The sequence below is a fragment of the Siniperca chuatsi genome, linkage group LG9, assembly GCF_020085105.1.
Source record: "Siniperca chuatsi isolate FFG_IHB_CAS linkage group LG9, ASM2008510v1, whole genome shotgun sequence".
Taxonomy (NCBI): Eukaryota; Metazoa; Chordata; class Actinopteri; order Centrarchiformes; family Sinipercidae; genus Siniperca; species Siniperca chuatsi.
In genome coordinates, this window is record NC_058050.1 from 28749751 (window position 1) to 28772706 (window position 22956).

The window sequence follows — 22956 nt, forward strand, 5'->3', positions numbered from 1 at the left end:
TTCAACTGGCTTGTGATCCTAGATTGCAAACACTCCTCATTCTCTGATTACATATACTAACCATGACATTGTACTAAATTTGCAGACCCAGTACAATAGATATGGGCAAGGCATGTCATTGTTGTATTACAATATGGCACAGTTTTACAGCTCCATGCTGCTCTGCCTTGAGTTTCTTTGGTCTGTAACTTTGATGATGAATATCTGGGAATTTTGGATGTAGTGCTTGACAAACCCACTCTACTGACTGATCTAAATTGGTCTTTCTGATGATGTGACATTATCATTCACATGTGTAGAAACTATTAAGACATGTAATAATAATAATAATAATAATAATAGATTACATTTATATAGCGCTTTATCTTTATTAACATCGGCTTGAGGTGGAGAGGGAGGGAAACACAGAGCCAATTACACTGGGGGATGATTAGGTGGCCAGATGGAGACAGCCAGGTTGGGACTTTGAGGAAATAGCTGTAATGGGATACCAGGAATAACAGACCAGGAACGCTCTCTGTTTGAACTGTATCTGAACACAAGCTACTTTAAGTACAAGAATGTCTTCAACAAGCAGGGTTGTGCTTTATGTTTATTAGTGTATCTTATTGTGGCTGACATTTACATACATGAAAGAGGAAGAGGGAAAAGCCTTCAACATGTTCCAGCTAACAGCCACTGGTTCGGGTATTTGCACCTGAGTCTAGATCAAGGCAGAAGCCTACACTGTGCAGGATATGTCAAAGCATGCAGAAACTCAGAAACAGAAAACTAAAGGAAGCCCAACCACACTCATCTGTATTGGATGTTTAATTCCTATCACCCACTAGAACAAAAGCTTGGGGTTAAAAGAACCCTTAATTCATGCACCAGATCACAAATGTGCCTATCAACACTGAGTCCAAAGATAAATATTGTACATCTTGGAGAAGCTTTGAAACGGCGGCTACCCAGATTGGATATCTATCAAAACAGTACAAAGATTCAACAGGAACCTCAGACCAATACTGAGTAACAGGTCTTATGTTGCTAGAGGGTCTGGAGGAAGTTCAACAAAAAATGTATGCCTGCGATTTTCATGTCCAGCAACACACTAAAACAGACACCCATTCACCCACAAGAATGTATGTCAAAACATAAGGAGAGCAACATAGTACAGCTCAAGCAACAATAAATGAACAAACACTGCGGTGATGAAACGACTGCTGAATAAGAGTGTGGTCCAACGGGGGAACTGACTCCTCAAGAAGAGACCAGCTGTCTACCTCCATCCAAATAATATCCAAATGAATGTAAACAAGTTTGAAAATGTACTATTTTCATCTTAGCACCATTGTATAGTCATGGTGTTCAGCTACACTGAAACACAAAACAATCCGCAGTCTCTCGGGTAAGAGTAGAGGTAACAATGGAGTTTTAACCTATTGAGAAGTGGAGAAACCGTGTGTTACACATTTAACTAAGCTCATTACCAGGTGGTGCTGGCAACGGAAATGAAGTATTTTATTGGGGAAAAGATTGAACTATTTTCTGTTGTTTTAGCATTTTTGTGAATTTATTAGAAAACAACGCGGAAACTCTTAAGCTACACTTCTATACTTTCTCTCCAAACAAATAGCATATTTATAAGCTAGCTTACAATGCTATCCTAACGTACTAGGGCTAAACGACCCTTAAATGATAAGATCCATAATTCACTGCAAATACGTAGCATGTTTGATGCGGAGGGCACTTGCTCTGAATGCAGGTGCAGACATTCTGACAGCAGGGTGGCAATGAGGAGCTGAGGAGCAATGGCCACAGTAGTCTTGACAGAATGAATCGTTCAAATGACGATAACGGCACACACACTTGGACAGTGTCTCCTCGAAGGCATTCGTGGTGTTGCACATGGTTGAACACGCACACATTTGTTTGCAGGGCTCAAGCAGCACTACTGCATATGGGAAAAGAAGTTGTATAAAGCATTTTGTGGCTCCAGAGGGAGCTGTGTGAAGTCTGATAAATGTCTTCAAATGATGTCACTTGAAGACTATAAGATTGAACATTTTTAAAATCTGGGGTTGTGGAGTGTACCCGAGCTATGTAGCACGCTCCTCATCTCTGCTTGAAGCTACAGGCTCCAGGCTACATTAGCAAAACACACCCGAACCTCCAACCAAATGGTCATCAGTCAAATTGAATTGTTTTGACAAGGAAGAAGAATGCATGGAATAAAAAAGATGATATCTCCGGGTCTGCATTTCTGTTTTTATTTTTAAAGTTAATTATGCCATTAATGCCTCCATTTCGTCTGGTTTCTATAGTACTGCATCACTGAGCACTTTTCGCTGCATATAAGAGATCCAGAGGACCTGTTAATGACATTCAATTTTAATAAATCTGCATTAATAATGAACTGCTACGTTTTGGTACCATTCAGTTTAACTGATTTAACTAAAACAGGTCTGCTTTCTGTTATGCTGAAACTGTTAAAAGTGCAACAGAAAAAAACTAAAACAAAAACCAAATTCAGAATCTATGATTTGCACTGAAGTGATAGCGCGCCCAATGTCTATCTTGTGTTCTGCAATTCTTTATTTAACCATCACATATAGTGAATCATCTGTAAATCACCTGTCCCCAGACTGTGTATTTATTTATTTATCTTTGGACAAGCCACTTGTGGAAATGTCAAATGAAACAGTTTGGTTTAGCGGACTGTCATTTAATATTGTGGTGACCTCAGGTTCTCCACCACGAATTAATTGAGGGAAAATGTGACGTTACAGTTTTCAGGGTAACAGGCACAACAGTCAGCCGAGACAACGTGTCTGCATGGTAGGGAGATCTTGACACCACATCGCTCGCAGTCTAACCACATTCGCTCTTAATAACTAATTGTCTGGCAACAGACAAAGTGCGGAAAAAACGAAAACGTTGTAGAACACAATGTGAAATACAATTACACCAGTAACAATGTATATAGCGCCTTTCTAGTTTTTCTGACTACTCAAAGCGCTTCAACTACATATCACATTCACCCCATTCACACACATTCATACACTGATGGCAACTGCTCATCAGTTGGAAGACTAATCATTCACACACACTCACACACCGAGGGCCCAGAGGGTTCAGTGTCCCGCCCAAGGACACTTCGACATGTGGGCTGGGGGCAGCCGGGATCGAACCTCCGACCTTCCGATTGGGACGACCCGCTCTACCACTAAGCCACAGTCGCCCACGATTCCAATGCAGGAACACATGTAATATGAGTCCGGAATGTCCATAAATCCATTGCCCCGGTGCATGCAGGGAAAACTTACATGTCTGCTCCTGGGATGCTACAGAACCTAACCTCATTGTTTAAGATGTTTTTCACCTCTATCTTTGGGGTCTGCTACGTTTGTCCACAACATGTAACTCAGACTACTAAGGGATGTAGCTGACCATATTTGGCATTCTGGGGGCGTTTATGTATGTAAATGAGCCTGTACATGCACAAGCAGATGGAAGTAGAACAGATGAGATTTACCATTGAAGTTGTGCGTGTGTATGTTTGATAAAAACCAATTTTTTTGTTCGTATGTTCCTACGCACACATTTAGAACTTGTTTTTGCATGTGTTGATAATTTAGGCTCCTGGTTCCCTTTACTTTCAAATACTACATCATTGAAGCCCTGAATGACTAAACCTTCAAGAAAAACATGTCCACTTACACACACACAAAAAGCAAACCTAACCCTTTTCCAAACAATTCTTCCAAGCTGCTTAGGATATGAGTCTCCTAAAAGCTCAATTTCACACCGCGTTTTCTTTTACGGTGGCTTTTACCTGCCAATGCTGTAAGCACTAGTAGGTAGAAACAAAAAATCTAAACAAAAAGGAAGCAAGCCATGGACATAAACACTGCTCATATGTACAAAATACTATTGACTGTACAGCACTCTTGTCTCTGTGGACACATCCTTGTGCCTAATGGAAGGATTAATGGTCAAATCCTCAAAGATCACCCTGATGAGGATTGAAATTGACAGCCATTGAAGAGACCCCAGCACTCCCAGTGCAAACACACACACACACACACACACGCACACCTGAGCCAGTATCATAAACTGTGAAAACAACAAGAGCAACAGTGTAGATGTGATTAAACCATCCGTTTATCAATTTTTCATGGCACAAGACACAGACTTCCATCCACAAACAGTCAACACACACACACACACAAAGCTGGACCTTGTTTATTATGATGTCCATTAGCATGAGTGACAGGAAGGTTAAGAGAGGTGAGCAGTTACACTAGTCTCCTGAAGTGTGACAAAATGCTTCAGAGGTTTATGGGTATCATGCTTTAGGGCCATCATCAACAAAAGGCCTGATTCAGAGAAGAAGGGGTGACCTTTTGCACTGCTGCATCTTCACTAGTGATGCAGTAATGATGGATTACAGAGCCCACTTCTGCAGACAGGATGGTAGCAGAGCCTTTCAAAGATGATGATGTGTGTGAAGTAGTCTCCGTCCTCCTGCCATACCTCTTCCCCGAGGGCCGGAGCAGAAAGAACTCCTGCTTTTCCAGCCTGCTGCCCTCTAATACGGCCCAGTGGTGGCCGGGTAACGCCTGCCAGAGGCCAGGGGGAATGTATGTACCAGTATGAGCGTGGGTTTGTCAGTCAAAGTGTCAGTCAGACTGACGGGTCATTGTGTCGACTGACAGCCGGCTGAGAGCTACAGCACTTCCATTAAGAGGGAACATCACTCACTGGCCATTACAGCCACAGTCCTCTCCTGTTCACTAAGATGGAGGATAACAGGGACTATAGGTACACCCGGGGCATCAGCAAACTCTCCTGACAGCTGAACAGTCATGCAGGCAAGTCCTGTTGTTCATACAGATGTACTTCAAACTGCTGAGACGTTGATATGCAGAGCTGGGAAAGTAGTCCACTGCTGGTGTTGGAGTCCCATAGTATTTTATCAAATCTAAGGCCTGGAATCCACTAATCGAATCCCGAAGGGTTCAGCTTTCAACAATTGTAAGTAATAAAAGTTTTAAATAACTAAAACACTGAAATGTGTTTTCTGAGAGAGCAAGAGACACTAGATAACATACAAAAAATACAGACAAAAATGTTTCTACATCAATACCTCCAAAACTCAGGTGACGTCCACGGTGATATATTTATATAACAGCATGTACTGTACGCTTCTAAACGCTGGCGGGATTGATGTGGCTGAGATATTCCACTATGGATGCCTAACAAGATCACAGCCACAGAAAAACTAAAAGGAAGAACATCATCACTGAAACAAGGCGGAGGTGACGGTGATGGCTGGGCCGTGTGCTTCAAATAGAGGCACACTGTTTCCCAAAGGCTGCACTGAGATCCTCCAGACAAAAGAAAACCATCCAGTCCAAAAGCGATCTGGAACAGAACTGTGACGGATGAGCTAGTCAAGATTAGCTTAACTTAGGGTGAGGCTCAACATGGTGCCAAGAACAGGGAACGATGGAACAATCATTGTGGACTTATGTGGTACAGAGAGTTAAGCAAGGTTCTTTCACTTCTTTCAACGAATTATCTTTGATCAAGTATTAGTTTGCAGTAAGCATATTAACTAGACATTAGTCAAGTTTAATTTAGGCCTCAGTCAAAGTAAATTCCAGCATTAAAGAAATAGTATGACCAAGCAGCAAACCGTCAAGGCTGAAAAGTGAAGGCAATGCAGAAGTGCCTTAAACCTGCATTCTTTCTAATGGCCAGCAGGGGGCGAAAAGACGTCAGATTGTGTAGAAGTCTTTGAGAAAATGACCCTACTTCTTACTTTATTTATTTATTACCTCAGTAAAGTCTTCTTCAATACAGCATGATGTTCATTCAATTCAAATTATAGTCAGTAAAATAGACGATAAAGCAGGTAATGCTTTAGGGTTACCTTGCGATTGACAAGTCACTGCCATGGTGACCTGTCAGTCAAGATAGAGCCAAGCGATGCGTATCCACTGCACTGTGTACCTTTAACTAGCCGTGAACTTTGACCCTTTCACAGTGTGTTTTCAGTTCATAACATTTTGGTTGCCTAAAAAAGTCTTGTTCAGCGTTCGGTTGTACTAAACGATCGTCTAAGGAGTCGGCTATTCATTTTTTCAGGTAAATACATTTTGTTGTAAGCCTGTTTTTCGCTAGCCAAAATTAGCATCCAAATTAATATCACAGTTAACATGAATTACAGATGCACCCTGCTAACCTAGCTAGCGCTAGCTTTAGCTGATAACTTAGCATTTGCTATGCTCCCCAGCTCCACCCCTTCATCCAACTATGGTCACTTTCGGTCACTGGTTGCAAAAAAAACGAGATTGCGATGGCCAAAATGCCAATCTCAAGGCTTCAAAACGGTAGTCCACACACCATTGGGTGACGTCACGGTGACAACATCCACTTCTTTTACACAGTCTGTGAGTATGACATTTTGGGAAATAAGATTGATTCCACTCTCACATCTGTACACTTGGCTCAGCATAAAAACACAGCTAGCCTGGCTCCATCCAAATATTAAAAATCCTCCTACCAACACCTCGAAATGTTACTAATTAACTTGTTTATCTCGTTTGTTTAATCCAAACACAAACAGAAATGTTCATTTGTGACTTCATGGGGAGTTAGGTGCTAGAAGTATTTCTTGACTTCCTGGTGTCACCGGTGGTTGACTGGCAACTGACTGACGAGGAGATTCCAGCAGGTCTTTCCTCTACCTTCAGCTCAAACGGTCACTTCTTGGTGCAGCAGCAATTGCTGTCAATGGACATGTGCGCTGTATAATAGTTTCATAATGAAATGAAGCTTCGAGGCAGAAAAAGAAAAGGAGAGCTTAATGTTTTATGTAAGCTCACACTATGTTTGTATATGGTCACAGTTGTAATAACACAACATTTGCTAACAAAGTTTGTCAGCAGAGTCAATACAGATATATTAATTGTTTTGACTAAGGTGTCCTGACTTCAGAAATGTCACTGTCAGTCTTAAAAAAACAAACACACACACATATCCACACACAGTGTGCAAAACACACACACACACACACATATATCCACACAGAGTGCTCCTACCTCATCTAGTTCAGAGATGTAGACAGGCTTCTCTTCAAAGCCGATAGGCATGGGTTCGTTGGGTGGGATCTCCACCTCTTCGTACATCTTGTTGTTCTCCCTGCGGATTCCCTCGGGTAGAAGCATCTGAATGTCACACACACAAATGAAGAAAACCCAGACCTCACAAATGACCTCAAAGACCAAAAATAACATACTCTAAAACTGGGAAAGATTCACAAAATATACAATAAGAATTCAGCTATAGTTTCACTTTTTTTTTTTTAAATTCCCATGCTCCCTTGAAAATACAGAGCAGATCAAACCTACTTTGAAGATCTAATCCGTACATGTTCTGAACATATACATACATTTGAAGTACAGAATGTACTTGATTAGAATTAGACTTTATAATTTATAGATAACCTTACTTTTGGCGTGTATCTTTTATTTCTTTTTTTAGAAGAGGTCTTTGAAAACCACCATTTACCATTTAGGTTGAAACAATGAGATCATGTATACAACATTTATATAAAATGTAACATACAATCAAACATTACAAGGATAGGAGGCTATGATGGTTCAAATCAATTTGAGAGCAATCTTCTGTTTGCGCCTGACCTTTGAGAGAAGTCTATGTTTTTAAGAAATGGACAACTACAAAAAATATTCCAAAAACCAGCTAAAAGAAAAAGCTTATGGGCAATATGTCTGTTACTAGGGTGTAATGTAAGAGCAGACTACAGACCCCTACACACTGTGCGCAATTTTGGGCTGTAACAGACCAAAGCTGACAAAGGTGAGAGAAACGTGGTGAAATCTTTGGTCGTCAGTCTGGTGGTCCTGCATCTGACTGTGAGTAGTAGTAAATAAGTCCAGTAGTAAAAAACTTTAAAAATTCAGAAAGGAGAATCCTACATCAGTTCAACTAAAGAGCTTGCTTGCTTGAACATTTCAATTATATTTAATATCCAAAGCAAAAGACGCATTCACTCAGAACTAACAGTTATTCGAGCCTCACCCTGGCTCCTCCAACAAACGCAGGTGTCTTTGTGGCCTCTGCATAGCTGTCGTAGACATTGGGATACCGAATGCGTTCAGAAACCCTTTCTCTGCTCAGTATAGGTTCACGGCGTGCAGTCAGCAGGGCCTGCTCCCTGTGTAAGCAAACACAAGACATGGGGAATGTGAAAACCCAGAAAAGAAAGCAACTGTAAATAAAAGGTGCTTGATCGGGTAAAACTAACTCCTTCAAGATGAGGAGAAAGAAAGAAGTCCATGCCAGTCTTCTGTCAAAGGAAATGAAGAAAGGCGTAAACGGTAATGTCATTTCAACAACATCTGCACAATGTCACATCTGCAACAACGTGGTTCCATACGCGGACCCTCCTATCCATCCATATTTGTGCTTTTGAATGAATAGTGCAGTTGATGATTCAAATGAAGAGGCACAGATGTGAGGCATTATGTTCCTTCCTAAAGTGGCTTACCTCTCTGCTAATCTTTTCGTTCACACTGGGCTGGATTTGGCCATGCTAAGTTTTTAATTAAACAGATCGCTGCTCTTTTTTTTCCATTCTCTGAAATTAAACTTTCACAAAAATCCTGTACAAAAAAAAGGTGTGAGAAGCTGCAGCGTGGCTGTGCTTTTTTTTTTGTATTTTGTAAAGCTCCAGCCAAGTTGTCATGAAAAATGCAGAAGCTTGTCGGTTTTGGTGTGGATACCTAAGAACACAGGAGGAGACGGACAGACAGAGAAAAAAGACAAATGAGGGGAAAAGGACCAAGAGAAAGTTGAGAGGGAGGACATACCGCTGGGCTCTCATCTCTCTGGGGTCGAAGGTCAAGACAGCATCTGAGGAGTCGCTGTCATCTGTTCCTTTGCCTCTCTTCCTCTCTCGCTTCTCCTCCCTGCGGTACATCTTCATCATCTGTTTCTCCTGCTCTGACTGGATGGTCACCTGGCACCCATAGGTGGGCTTGGTCACTTCGCCACTGACTTTACGGCTCACATCTGGAGGAAATGCAAGCACCAAATATAGAAAATAAAAGGCAAAATGTTACGACAAAGGTTTTACTAGATGGATTTTTTTTTTTCTTTAAATGGAAGTCCCATGAAGATCAAGCTGTAAAAAAGTGTTCTACCATTAAGTCACAAAATCCAAAACACAGATGGACATACATTAGAAACAGCAATACAAACATCACGCTATCGTAATTGAAAACAATGCAAAAAGAACAATCTCAGCTGTATTAAACGGTCCTACTGAAAAAAAAAAACAACCGACCAAGAGAAGAGTGAAATTCTGTAAAAATTCACGACTTAATGCTGTATTCAACAATGAGGGTTTTATGGTATGTGCATTCGCCACAAACCGTTAAACAGGACATTCAGTTCGGTATGAGACTTTCTGCTCGTCAGTACTCCCAGTGAACAAAATAATTACTTCCAAATTAGCCTAATACACTCTAATTACTGTATGTCCACATCTTAGCAAGTGTGGAACACAAAAGGTCTTTCTCAGTCAGTGTTCTCGTCTGTACCTGTGTTCTTGTGGACTCCTGAAGTCTGCATCTAGCCAAGTACAGTCCAAATGACCATAAGTGTGCTTGCTCCGCCCATTCTATCGAGGATACTTTGGGAGCTGACCGGTTAGCTAAGTATCCCAAAATGCTTTTCACCCCAACCAGCGACGATGGAGGAGCTGGGCTCAAAGCTGGCAGAATTTTCGTCCTAGGACTGTTATTATGTCACTTTATTTGGATTTTTTTTTTTTCCCCCCACACAAGAAAGTAACCATTTAGATTTCAAATGTGTGGTCAGCTTATCCAAATAACCCCTACTTGGAAGAAAAACGTTTTTGGAGATGCAAAGAGAGGCCAGGTGAGACCAGCTGGTCATCTCAGCTGCTTGCAGCCCAGCTCCCGAAATGACTGACCGCTCAATCTGTCATCATCAGGAAGAACAGGTTGCTCTCATTGAGAAAACAACATCAGGTCAGCCAGTGTCAGTAAAAACAGACTCATATTTTCAGCAGTAATCCTGACAGCCCATTGATGTCAGATGCAGGTGCATGTGGCATTGCAGGGGTTAACGTTGCCCATTGCAGCATCTCTGTTTGAGGCACAACAGCTCAATAAAAGGCAGAATTGCTCTTGAAAACAGATGAGATCTGATGATTGCACCGCAGGCTGGGCTGATTGACTGAATGATTTCTTCTTTATCTCATCTAGCGGTTCTACCTGCTGCACAGCCTCCCTCTCGTTTTAGCAGCTCCCCTCTTCCTGTCACTCTTATCCTCCCTCCCATTACCTCTCCAACTCCCAACCCCTTTAACTCTGTCACCCTCTATGCACCAATTCCTCTGTCTAAACCATTCTCCATCCTTTACTTTGCCTCTCTCTGGGAGCTATTGTGCCTTGTTATGTGTCTCCACAGTGATTGCCTCCAAATCTCCAGGATTCTCATTTCCACAAGCGATCATGGTGCCATAATCACTGTGAAGAGCATCGCCAAGATAGATTTTGCTTGTTTACAAGATGGTTTCAAGGTGTTTTCACACATTTGAAACTGTACTCTTTAAAATCAATATAGGATTTTCAAGAACAGTCAACATATAGTAGTGACTTTAAACAGTAAGAGTCTTAAACTGTCTTCAAAAGATCCTCAATTTGATCATTTATTGTGAATTAGATATTTGGTTAAAAAAAGACTAATCAAAATATAAAGGGCAATCCTTTTGAGAATTTCAAATAGATAATAACATATGTTTTGTATTAACTTGTCAAATGGAGATAAATATCAGTTATCATTCTCATGCTGGCAAACTGACTGCGATAATGCCTTTAATGCATTTTTAAATTCATAAACCTCAAAATTGTACCTATAGTGGTACTAAATGTGTAAGTGATCATTTGTGATTTTGGTGGTTAAACAGTCACTTTATGCAGTATAAGGAAAAATGGCAAAATATTGATCATCAATGCATAAGAGGAGAGTGTGAGAAATGAATTAAGCTATTGAATGGTATAGAGCCGCTGGTTATTTAACCTTTCACAAGTTATATTTATCGAGCTATCTGACAGGCGTGGCATATCAACGTGCTGATTAAACAGCACGGGACTGTTGCCTGAGTATTGGATGTCCAGTTCTCCAATATAAGCCGCCTCCGCAGTCAGCCATTGAAGAGGACAGGGACAAGCTTCTACAAGCTGCAAGTGAATCTCTTTTCAACTATATGCAAGGCAGACGTCTTGGCCGTCATTCCAGATACTGACTCTGAATGCTGTTCCAGGACCCCCTTCTAGCGTTTTGGCGGGTCCGTTTGACCAACTGAGGAACATTTGTAGACTGAACAATGGGAATTAAAAAGATGAACACATAATCATTTTAGTTCATGTATCTCTATTTACTAACCTCCGTTAAATAAAAACATAACTTGTTAAAGTTAATAGTTTGAATTGAAATGTTTGCTTAGTTTGTATCAAAGATTATCAAATCAAAACTCTGTAAAACCATAACATGATGTGATCATATCTTAATAATATCCAAGTATTGTCCAGCCCTATATAGGTAGTTATCATTAGCCTTGTGAACGTACAGTTACTCAGTGTAAGAATGTTCAAATATGCACATCTCACCTATGATATAAACATAAAACTACATTCGGCGACAGCTAAACAGCTTCAGTGCTAATGAAATATTTCTGCGATGACAAAGTCACACAAAGCATTACCCTCGTATAATTCTGTCTGCTCATAGTGTGGTTTACTAATTTCAATAAAGCTCTCCCCCACATTTAAGCCCTATTCAGTAATTGTGAAGAAAGTAAAAGTGTTTAAAAAACACTGAATTCAGGTCAGTAATTAATTCTATAAATTACCCAAGCACTTCAGGTAGCCAAATAGATTGCCTTGTTGTCAAACTTGCTTAGCAATGAGGATGATGCAACACTCCCTGCATCCACTCAGTTCGAGTTTGTACTTGAGCAGCAGAGAAAAGCCTCCATTCGGATCATGGCCTGGGGAAATTGTCCAAAATGCTTGTCAGAGAAACACTGGCATCATCTTTAAATTCATGACAGAACCATTTGCTATGGCACATCAAATCTGGGAAATTTCTACACAGTTTTCTACACATATTCCTCAACACCTACTGTACCACCCTTGAACAGAAAAAGAAATATGCTTAATGACCCAGTCAAAGGCATTTGCACGCACAAACACAAACACTCAATGGGAGGCTCTTTCTACCAGGTTGGAGCTGTCAGCGTCCCACCGGGTTCCACCTCTCGCCGTGTCTCCTTGCTGCTGAGGAGAAGGCTAGACAACACAGCTCAAACTTTGAAATGGCTCTCCCGCTTCTAGGACTGCAACAGACAAAAGTAATGTTGAGCTACTACTACAATAAAAAATATAGTTATGTCAAACTGTAAGCAAAAAAGTGCCTATTAACACATCCAGCAGACATGGAGTAACACTCAATATTAGCATTTCTGGCCACCTGACAAATGTGAGCCCACTATTCACACTCCTGCGGGAGGTAACAGTGGTGAACTAAAAGGTTTCATAGAGCTAGGCAGAAATGCAAAATGATAGTTCTCAGTGGGTTTCTCGCCGCGAATGGCACCTTTCACATTACACATCATCTTTAGATCCGTTGTTCATATAAAATATAAAAAACGAGTGCAGCTTCAAATATGAGAAATGCATCTCTACAATGTCAAGTTAGCATTTAGTTTCAAAGTGGTTTATTTATCCAATTCCATTTCTTTGTACATACAAAATAATAACTGAAAGTGAAAACTGTTCGACATGAAACTGCGTTTTTTTTGTTATGTGCTTGTGCTTCCTGCCTCTCCTTGTTTGTAGAATTTTTGTTTTTGTTTTTAAAAAGTGCTCAACTTTACTCCAAGGGCTGCAACTAACAGTTCTCTTCATTCATCTGCCGACTATTTTCTCAATTATACAATGACTTTAGTCTATAAAACATCAGACAACACTGAAAAATGCAGATGGCAATGTCCTAGAGCTTAAGGTGGCGTCTTCAAATGTCTGATGATGTTCGTTCAACAGTCCAAAATCACATCTAAGAAACTGGAACCAGAGAAAATATGGCCTTTCTGCTTAAAAAGGACAATTAATGAGTTATCAAAATATTTGCAGATTCATTTTCTGTCAACTGACTAATCGATTCATCGACTGATTGGCAAACTCTGTATTGCGCAGCTCTGCCCTCCTTTTCCGTCACCCTCTCTATTTCCGTTAAATACAGGTTTTTAGTGAACAGCCCACCATGCGGTTTAACTGTGTTGCTCTGTGTACAGTGAAGGAGCAGGAAGAAGCAGATGCTGCGACTGACGACGTGAGGTTAGAATCAGAGGATCGACGTTTAGGGGCAGCTATATGTGTAAGGGTTAGTGCGTCAGACGGTTCTGGCCTCCCCGTCGTCCATTAATTCCTGACAATGGACACCTCGAAGGGCATTCTCTCGCTTCCACCATGGTCACTTGCCATGGGGAAAAAAAATGAAGACCATTAATTTATATTTTCATGCGCTTTGCAATCAAAATCGTTTGTGAAAAAGTTTTTCACAGACAATAACTACCCCTGGTCCCTGGTAACACCTGGGGGTTTGACTAATACCGGGAACAATCATTACCATCCCATAAGGTTTTTCTGCAATGGAAAAGGTTGTTCACTACTCCAGTAAATAGAACGAACCTTAGATACAACTTGGCAACGGGAGATATTTCCAGTCCGCTCAGCTCAGCTCCGAGCCAGAAAGCTAACGTTATGCGAGCAAGATTCAAAGTCAATAACATTATGTACAGTAAATAACAAGACTAGCTAGTTATCCAGCCATGTCATTGTCCCCAAATCAATATCCAGATTTTCACGAACAAATATTGCGTGCTGTCGGCCGCAGCCAGAAGTAGCGAGATGAATAGCGAATGGGATGTGAGATGATCGCTTGTGTGATACAAAGAATCAGTAAGTTCAGAGGGGCAGTGTACTTCTTGGTGCTGTGGTGTTCAGAGGATGAGCCACTGAAGGACCACACTCATCTATACAGGCTGATACAAGCATTGTGTAGCCAGACAGTTTCACTGGAACTACTTAGTAAGCGTCTGTTGTCAGGAATTAATGGACACCCTGCAGCCAATCAGAATCGAAAATTCACCCAGACCATGGCATAAATTCTAATATTTTACAGTACGTCAATGTGATTGTACTTTCGCCACAAATATCCCCTGATTTATCCAGCACCTGTTAAAAACTTTTTGGATGTGTGGACATGTTTTTTTAATTGTCCATTCCATATACCACTGCTTCTATCAGCCATTGAAATGTGGAGAGGAGCCACCAAGAGAATCTGCTCTTTGATAAACAAGTGCCAAGCTGCAAACTGCAATTTAAAAGCTAATCAGCAAGAGACAGGCATTCCCACTAAATCCCACTCTTCCTGATGGCATGCAAATAGTGGAAAATTTAATCAGCCTTTTTTAACCCTCAGTCGTCAAGGCAACACTAATCTCAAAAGCTGTCTAGCAAGTGTAATTTTTAACGCTGATCAAAAGTTCTCCACAATGGGAATAACATCAGCTGAGGCTTAAAGCTGCATATGGGCGTGAGCACAACTACAGCGTGTTTTCTTTGGTCTAAAATACAGGAAAAATGTTTACGTTGCTGCATTGCTGTGTGTTTTAGTTACACATGGGCAGATTAAAGGTGAGCCATAACTATCAAAATATGAATCACAGTTACCATATATTTTAGACACAGATTTGTCCATCAAACATGTCGCCCTGACAGGTTAGAGGATTCTGGCAAGGAGGGAGAGTCAGATCTAATTCCAATCCTGGATGTTTCCCTAGAAACAAATATCATCGAATTAAATATAGCTAAGCATTTCAGTTTCTACTCAAGTTGCTCTATAGCATGCAGGTCTCACTGTCCGTGCAGGTCAGTTACTTAACTTACAATATTGCAAGAAAACAGGTGGTACAGCAAAGTAGTAGTTCTGTAGCTCTACACTACTTGTTTCTAAAGAGAAAAGAAGCCTATAATCGTAGTAAAAACTTGAGATGTCAATTTAAACCACTGAACAATGTATTTATAAAAAAAATGCTAAATATCAGCAAACCTATCAGCCATTAGAAATGTAATTCCAGATAATTAGCTTATTGTGTAGCTTCCATGTTCCAATATAAAAGTATTCAACTGTACAAGACTTGAAGGATAACTGCACCCAGCATCATAATGCGGCCTGCGCTGCTGACTAGCGGGGACTGCAGATTGACACCGCTGCACCGCCTTCAGAGCTTCAGAGCGCTGGTTTTGTCACCGAGATCCTGACAAGAGAGAAAGATGGGAGCCTAAACTCCAGGACGCCCACGGCTGGAGTCATACATACAAACCTGTCATCAGGGGAGAGCCATATAAAGGCCAGCGCACCAGATGATGAGATGCTTATCCTAAAAATGTATGCAAGGACTCTGAAAGTATCAAGTCAGTGAATGTTATTTTCAGCCGATACTAATATCAATATTTGAGAGTTTAAAAATTCCAATAATGATAACAGATCAGCCGAAAGGCTTTTTTTTTTTTACATAAACACATAACATAAACAAACATTTTTGATAAGGATCCCTTAAATTTGATTTTTCAAAGAATTGTGACCAAGATATATAGTGAGCGGGACATTTTACAGTGTAAAAATCATCTTGTCAGTGTTCTCTGGTGGACAAACTACAGTATGTAGTGGTGATACTGTTTTTAAATGACCTTACAACATACTCTGGCATTTCTGTACTGACATGTGTTGTTACTTATCAATCTACATATACGCGACAAGCTAATATCTGCTAATATATTGGTCTGGCTCTAGTTTCTGCACCGACTCTGTGTATCGTGTCATCCATATGCTTGTGTGTGCATCCCTGTGTGCGTGCACACCATACTAACAAAACAGGGACCTGCTCACATAAACATCGCTAAAGAGCATCACTGGTGGTCACACACTCCACAGGGCGGGTACCTTTGGGAAGAAAAAGTTGTCAGCAGTGTGTGGACAAGACAGATGTGTATTTTCCAACAAGAACATTTTTTTCGAACACAATTCCAACACTCATAATAAGTTAATGTGCCCGAATGACTGAATATTAGCAAGTGATCTATTAAGTGTAATTTATTACATCATGACTGGGCTCTTTTGTTGAGGCTGCAAATGTTTCAGTTAACTCCGATTTTACACCACTGGCTACATTTATCATTTCACTGTCTAATATTCCATCTGAATCAAAGTCAATGTTATACATCAACGATTTAACCTGCTAAATGAATGAACAGAGTAACTAGTCTACACTAATTAGCTCATGTACTGTTTTACAGCCAGCATTAAAATCTATATTTAGGACCTGTGAATTTCAAATTACTCCAGAAACTCTTAAGGATGAGTGTGTGTGACTTTAAATAGTTGCAGGGATTATTCTGGCAAAGCAAGAGCTCTCTCTTCTAATCTTCAGCCGCTCTTTGATGTCTACCTTGCATATGGATCAGAAGACAGCTCTGGCAATGAAAAATGATCCATCCTTATCTTTCCACCAATATCTTCAGCTACTTACAGCTCCACTCTACACATTAAGAAGGGGAAAACAAGAAGAGGAGTCTGCCACCTTAGGACAAAGGAAGCAGGGGGTTGAGACACAACGCTGGCTCAGAATGGAGGATAGCATTTTAAGAAAAACATACAGGCATGGAAGGCAGGTACATCAGTAGGAGGGCTGCTTTAGTACAGCTCACTATCAAGCCTCCTGAAATACTATCTCATATAGAATCAATGAACTCAGCGTTAAGCTGCCAGGAGAGCTAGATAACTACATCAAAAACCAGTGTAAGCCTATTCCACACAAGAGCCTGTGCTTATTTGGGCCTTAGCAACACCGTGCACGTGTCAGCCCTTTTCTCTATTAGTATGGCATAAAATTCTATTATTTCTCTTATTCATGAGCGGTATTAAAGCAGGGACAGAAATAGAGAGCCTTCCCGCAAGGGAGGCTTTAGTCTGGTCTTCATCATTCCTGGTAGATGGCATAAAAGACGTGAAAGAAATAATGAGTTGAAGTGAAAGGCCAATCTTTAGGTAATAGCCTTTCAGTGGATAGGGCTGTTTCACTAGCATGTAGAAAACAGGAGCACTACACAGCTCAGACAACATACTGATATAGTGGCTGTGATAGGCAGTGGCAGTTTAACATAAAGGTAGTATCTCGAAATTTCACAGACATATCTGTATTACAATTTACACCGGAAGGGGGCAAGGCCTACACCATAGGTTAATGGCAATCATCTCTAGACAGACTTACAGATAGATATTCTGTGTTAAATTGTTTTCAACTGCCATGAATAGTTTTCATATAATGAGTTTAGCTACTCACAAAATATACAAACTAACATAATATTTAAATCTAGAGTGCAGGACTTTTACATATAAATGAACATCAGTATACAGAGTTTTTAAATCTGTGTCTGTGGCGACGTTCCCACGCTGGCGCATCGGTAATGATGCATTTTATGCCAACCGGTGACTGGTTTGGTTTAGATTTAATTAGATTTTGTTTGCTAGAGTGGAAGCGGGAGCAACCCAGAGCCATGGAGAGAGCTCTGTGATCCGCCATTGCTGTAAAACAAAAAGGTCCACTGGAGAGAATGTTTATTATTGAGCTTTGTTTTTTGTTTTTTTTGTTTATTATGATTGTATAGTTTGTGTTAATATGCTTTGGCAACGTTGTATTGTATGCAGTCACGCCAATAAAGCCACCTGAACTGAAAATGAACAGAGTTGACGCAGCTCTCTCTCGACATGGCTCTGGAGCAGCCATAGACAGAGCAGGCTACAGCAGCTAGGAGTAAAACCTAAGAAGCTCCAGGAAAAGTTTCTGATGCTCCAGATAAAAAAGAAACTCGGCGTTCAGTGTCCAAACAAGAAAGCGATAGAGGGCGAGGACAAACGCGGATAACCATTGGTGTAGCTTTAGCTTGAACTTGTTGGAGAGCGCTGAGAGACGGACTGAGGGCAGACACAGTTCCTGCTCTTGGACAGGTCGGTAAAATATTTGGAGCAGGCTATGTAGCTATTACATTTACTCTGCCTAAATAATGCATTATTGTCTTGGAACTGTGGAGATTTCTCTGTATTTTTGTAACAATTTCTAAACACGAGCCTGGGGCTCACTGTAGGTATACATCATAAGCACGCCTCAACAGTGTTAAACTCTGAAGATTTTTCCTGAAAAACTGGGGTTTGTGCACAGAATATGAGAAGGCCTTGATAAAATTGTTGGTTTGAATTGTTTATTATAAAAAATGAGAATGCTTTGACAAAAAAAGAGGGCCTTAACAGCTCACTGGGCCATATTGCATAATTTTTAGGGGCTTGGAACAAGCTCTAAACACAACTTGTGTCCAGCAGACACAGGCAACATTTGCATTCATTTGGTTTTAACTAAGCACAACAAACAAACTAAGAAAATAAGTAACAGAGAAAGAAATGTGTGCAAGATGCAAATGTATAAAAATGCTTTATCAAAATATTTGTAATTCCTTTTGTAATGACAACAGTAAGGAGGAGCTGTCTCAGTCAATGTCTTCACCAAACTATAGGAGGAACTTGCCGGCAGAATTTTGATGTCATTATCTGAATGAATTTGCACGAGATTAAAATAACCAACCATCAGCACCATTATTACAAATCACTGGACATTGTCAGAAGACACCAGTCGCATGTGCATGGTCTTAACACATTTGCCCATATTAAATCTGACTCATCATTGCTGCCAATTGTAGACACAACAATGGCAGTCCTTATCTATAAAAGCCAGAGCAGAGGGGGAGGAGTGTAATCTTCCAGGTTCCTGAGATGTGAAAAATGAGTACTGATTACAAGATCAAACAATCGGAGAGATCTAGAGAGATACCAATGCTTGAAAGCTTTGTTTTGGTTGTGGCAATATCTAAACTTTGATTGGCAGAGAGAAGGGCAAAACGAGGACATTTTATAAGCCCTGATTCATCAGTATACACTCTCTTCATCCCACAGAAAAACACTGACAGTGATTCAGTGTAACAATTCTTTAACCCCACCGTCAAAAATCTGGGAGCAGTGGTACGTGCCTGTGAATTGTTGTTTTCCTGCCTAATGTGACTGATCTTATCTTCCACTGGCCACAGTTTCATTTTAAATTTGTTTTAAAGAATCATAACCAAGATATGTAGTGAGTGGGATATTTTACAGTGGAAAAATAAACTTATCATTGCTCCTGGTGTAATGGAAACACCAGGAGCGATTCTAAATTACTTCCAATATGTCTTTAAATGGTAACATGGTATTTTTGTACGTCAATTTCTTGTTATCTATCTGCCGACATATCCTCCGATACAGAATATGAGCAATAAGTTAATATCGGGTGATAGATCAGCCCAGCCAATTTATCTAAAAGACACTGTGGAAAGTCAAGAACTAGACTTTTTTCTTCATGTGGCCCCTGGCATTAAACAAATACTAAAAAGTAATGCGTAAGGTAAAACGTCATATGACAACAATCCTACATTTTACAGCAACTCACCAGGTGGCGAGATCCATCAGTGTAAGAAAGCTCCTGTCCGTTTGTAAATGTTGCCTTTCTTGTATCCTTCTGCCAACTCAGAATCTCGGGGATAAATTTAGCTTTGTCGGATTTGTCTTATGGCAGTTTTTCCCTATACCCCTTTACAATTTTCATGACTACTGATTTTACTACTCACCACGTTTTGTAAAACATTAAAAAAGACAATGAGAAGCATTTTCATCTTTTCACATTTGAATTTTGAAATACTGCTGAAGACTGCAGAGCCTGGGTGTTCCTTTTAATTTTTCTAAAGTGCTATTTTGTAGTGCTACTCAGCATTGCTTGCATGTGGCTATTTTATATGTGAAATGCATTTTCAAAATAAAACAATAAGAATACTGCAGCGCTATATAGCTGAAGAAATAGAAAAAGGAAATAGCAACAAGCATGAATGAGATCAGCGTGGTCGTAACGTGTGTTGTAGGCTGATTTGCAGAAATAACTCCTGAATCAGCACATTTCTTCAATCGTCATTAAAAACATACAGTTAACTCTTCCTGGCAACCGCTGCTGCTATGCTAGCTTCTATGTTGACTGAAAATGACAACGGCAGGACAGATAGGTCACTCGCTACTGATAGATTAGGGCAAAATAAAACAAAATAACCCCCCTCTCGAACAGAAATCTGCAAACATGAGCACTTCAGTCTGACCAGGTTACACACTCCCTATAGTTTAAGAATTACTCTGTGCTAGTTATTGTACATACCGGTATGCAAAAATGATTCTTTCATTTCACAATGCAACATAAATTCATATCTGGTATTCATGACTAATAGTCAATACAATTGGTGTTTTCGTTACCATGGATATGACCTGTCTCACCTGGTGGGTAGCCAGTCCTGTCAGGTGGGATGGTGAGGAGGGAATCAACGATGGCCGCCCTTTGCTGGAGGAGGGTGGAGATCATCTCCAGCCCCTCTGGGCCCAGCAGCTCAAACAGCTGGAGGGAGAGAGGGGAAGGTGAAAATCAGTAGCTGCAAGCCAAAAATACAGTCATCTACAGCAGCAGCAAACATACCACCGCACACACACATCCAAACATGTATACACATCCTATGGCTCACCAACACCCCCCAACACGCTGCTACTGCCAAGGCTGAGCACCTGGTAATTACCATCGCCTGGTACAGAATATGCTCTGCCGCTTAGCCTCCCAAACATAGCCACCTGGCACTTAGCAAGTGACAGGAAAACAACAACAAGAAATCCTGTGCACAGCAGCGGCACACAATTAAAAGCATAGTAGAGACAGGGCTGCACAGGCTATCATCATTATCATTGTGAGACAGAAGTGGAAGTGATGATAAAGTTTGTGCTCTTTAATTGGAAAATAGTAGACCTGAGGGCCCAGGGTGTGTAATTTGAACCTGTAAAACAATGCAGTATTTTTTCCATCTCCTTTCAGGGTTGGTTTCAGCATGGCGGTATGGTTTGCTCTTTGTCTGTCCTCCCTTGGGAAGGCAACAGTCAGCACAGCAGGGAACTAAAACAACAGACGCACTTTGATGTCAGGTCAGCCATCGTCTTTGTTGGGGTTATCTTTTTTTCCCTTGGTGGTCTCTTTTATATCTGTTCTAAACTTCTGCTGGTCCCTGTGAATGTCTCGGTTTTATTAGAGTTGAGTGTACTGTATGTCAGGAGTGGGTGGGAGGTGTTGGAGAGGGCGGGGGTTTCACCTGCTCAAAGGATTTTTTTTTTTCTCTCATAAATTCCGTCCTTGGAGTCGACTGATTAGGTGTGGGTTCCGCTGGGATTGAGAGGCAGAGCTTCTCCTTCAGATGGATTCTGTACAGTCCACCATCCTGCATGCAAGGCCAGTCCTAAAGCATTAACTGTGTAATAACTCCACATCTGCAAGGCTACAGGTCAGGAGTGGAAATGTCTGTGTCCTCCTCCTGTGTTCCCCTCCCTTTTCTGTGATTAAATATTCAGCATTGCCTACTCAGTTTTTCTGCGGGTAAATGGAACAACCTAACCCTTATTTGAATTGAGTCACCACTGGGCAAGGCTGTATCTCTCCTGAGATCAATTCAACATGAACCCCAATTTGAAAAAAAAAATGCACTTTAGATTCATTTTAAGCAGTCAAATATTCAAAGCAATGATATGCCATATGATGAGGCATAATATCCTAGAAATTAAATGTGCAAGAAGTTCAGTTTTACTCTGGTCAATGTTTGTGAAAAGGAATATTTAGGCATGAATATATGTGTAAATAACACTGTATATTAAAATGGAATCCTTTGTGGAATCTTATGCTGACAGTATAAAAATATATGAAACACCTTTTCAAACAGAGCATTTATTATTAATAATGGGCTACTGCTCTGCTCCTTCACAGGTCCCCAGGTGCAAGCTGCTGGTAACGTTTCTAGTGGTGAGCTATTTTTTCCACCCAGTAGCGGAGCAGTGCGACCAAAGGCTGCATCACTAGACTTCCTCTTCAAAAAAAAAAAAAAAAGGCTCAGAAATTATTTTCCTCCCCCAGTTCCTTCACCGTCACTTTCTCGTCTTCTAATTCAGGAGCATGCTGATTTTTCGATGGCAGCTGCCAGTGCGTCCTTCTGGGCAGCTGACCTGCCCTGATGGATGCATCCGGCTCTAGAGAGCTGTTCAGCTGGTCTAGTGCCGGCCTTGTGTACTCTCTTTTTGCTCCATTCTGTCGACCTCCTACTGCAGGAAGCGCTCTTCTGTTAATATAATGATACTGACATTTAAAAGTCATCACATGTAAATGTAAAAGGAAATCTATATTCGCGCAAGTGGTAAAATAAAGTAAATGTACTAAACTTATCTATACCTATAATGTATACCTACAGTATAGTATATGTGCGAAACCTGCTTGTGTGTGCAGGATGACAGGTCAGGGTCTGTTCTGATGAAGTGAACATGTGCAAAGAAATGTGATTATGGTATCTCTTTTAGCCAAAGGAATCCTGTTCCAATAGGCTCCTAACAGGTCACTGTAGGTCACTATTAACAACATGAGGCTACTTGAACATGCCATGTGAAATGGCCTTCACAACCAGCTACTGTATATAACCAAATGGCTTTCCACAGTACCACCCTCCCGGAGCTCAGCGACTACCACAAAATGTCAGCAATCGAGGGTCAGCAATGAGAAATAATAAGAAGCAGGTTCTCTCCATTGTCAGCTTTAATGGCACTGAGTGCAGAGCCTTTAAACTTTACTGTTGACTTTGGAGTCACACAGAG

The 22956-nt window shown here is 40.8% G+C and overlaps 1 protein-coding gene across 6 annotated transcripts in view; it reads right to left on the reverse strand.

The window, feature by feature from the left end:
- The window catches only part of ascc3 (activating signal cointegrator 1 complex subunit 3), a 160313-nt gene that overhangs the window by 115998 nt on the left and 21359 nt on the right, over positions 1-22956 (reverse strand). For all 6 annotated transcript variants that reach the window (XM_044207740.1, XM_044207738.1, XM_044207735.1 and 3 more), the window contains exons 5-8: positions 20563-20680; positions 8883-9084; positions 8092-8227; positions 7092-7217 (exon numbers count right to left, since the gene is read on the reverse strand). In XM_044207740.1, coding sequence (XP_044063675.1) covers positions 7092-7217; positions 8092-8227; positions 8883-9084; positions 20563-20680 — 582 coding nt within the window. The remainder of the gene's footprint in view (positions 1-7091; positions 7218-8091; positions 8228-8882; positions 9085-20562; positions 20681-22956) is intronic.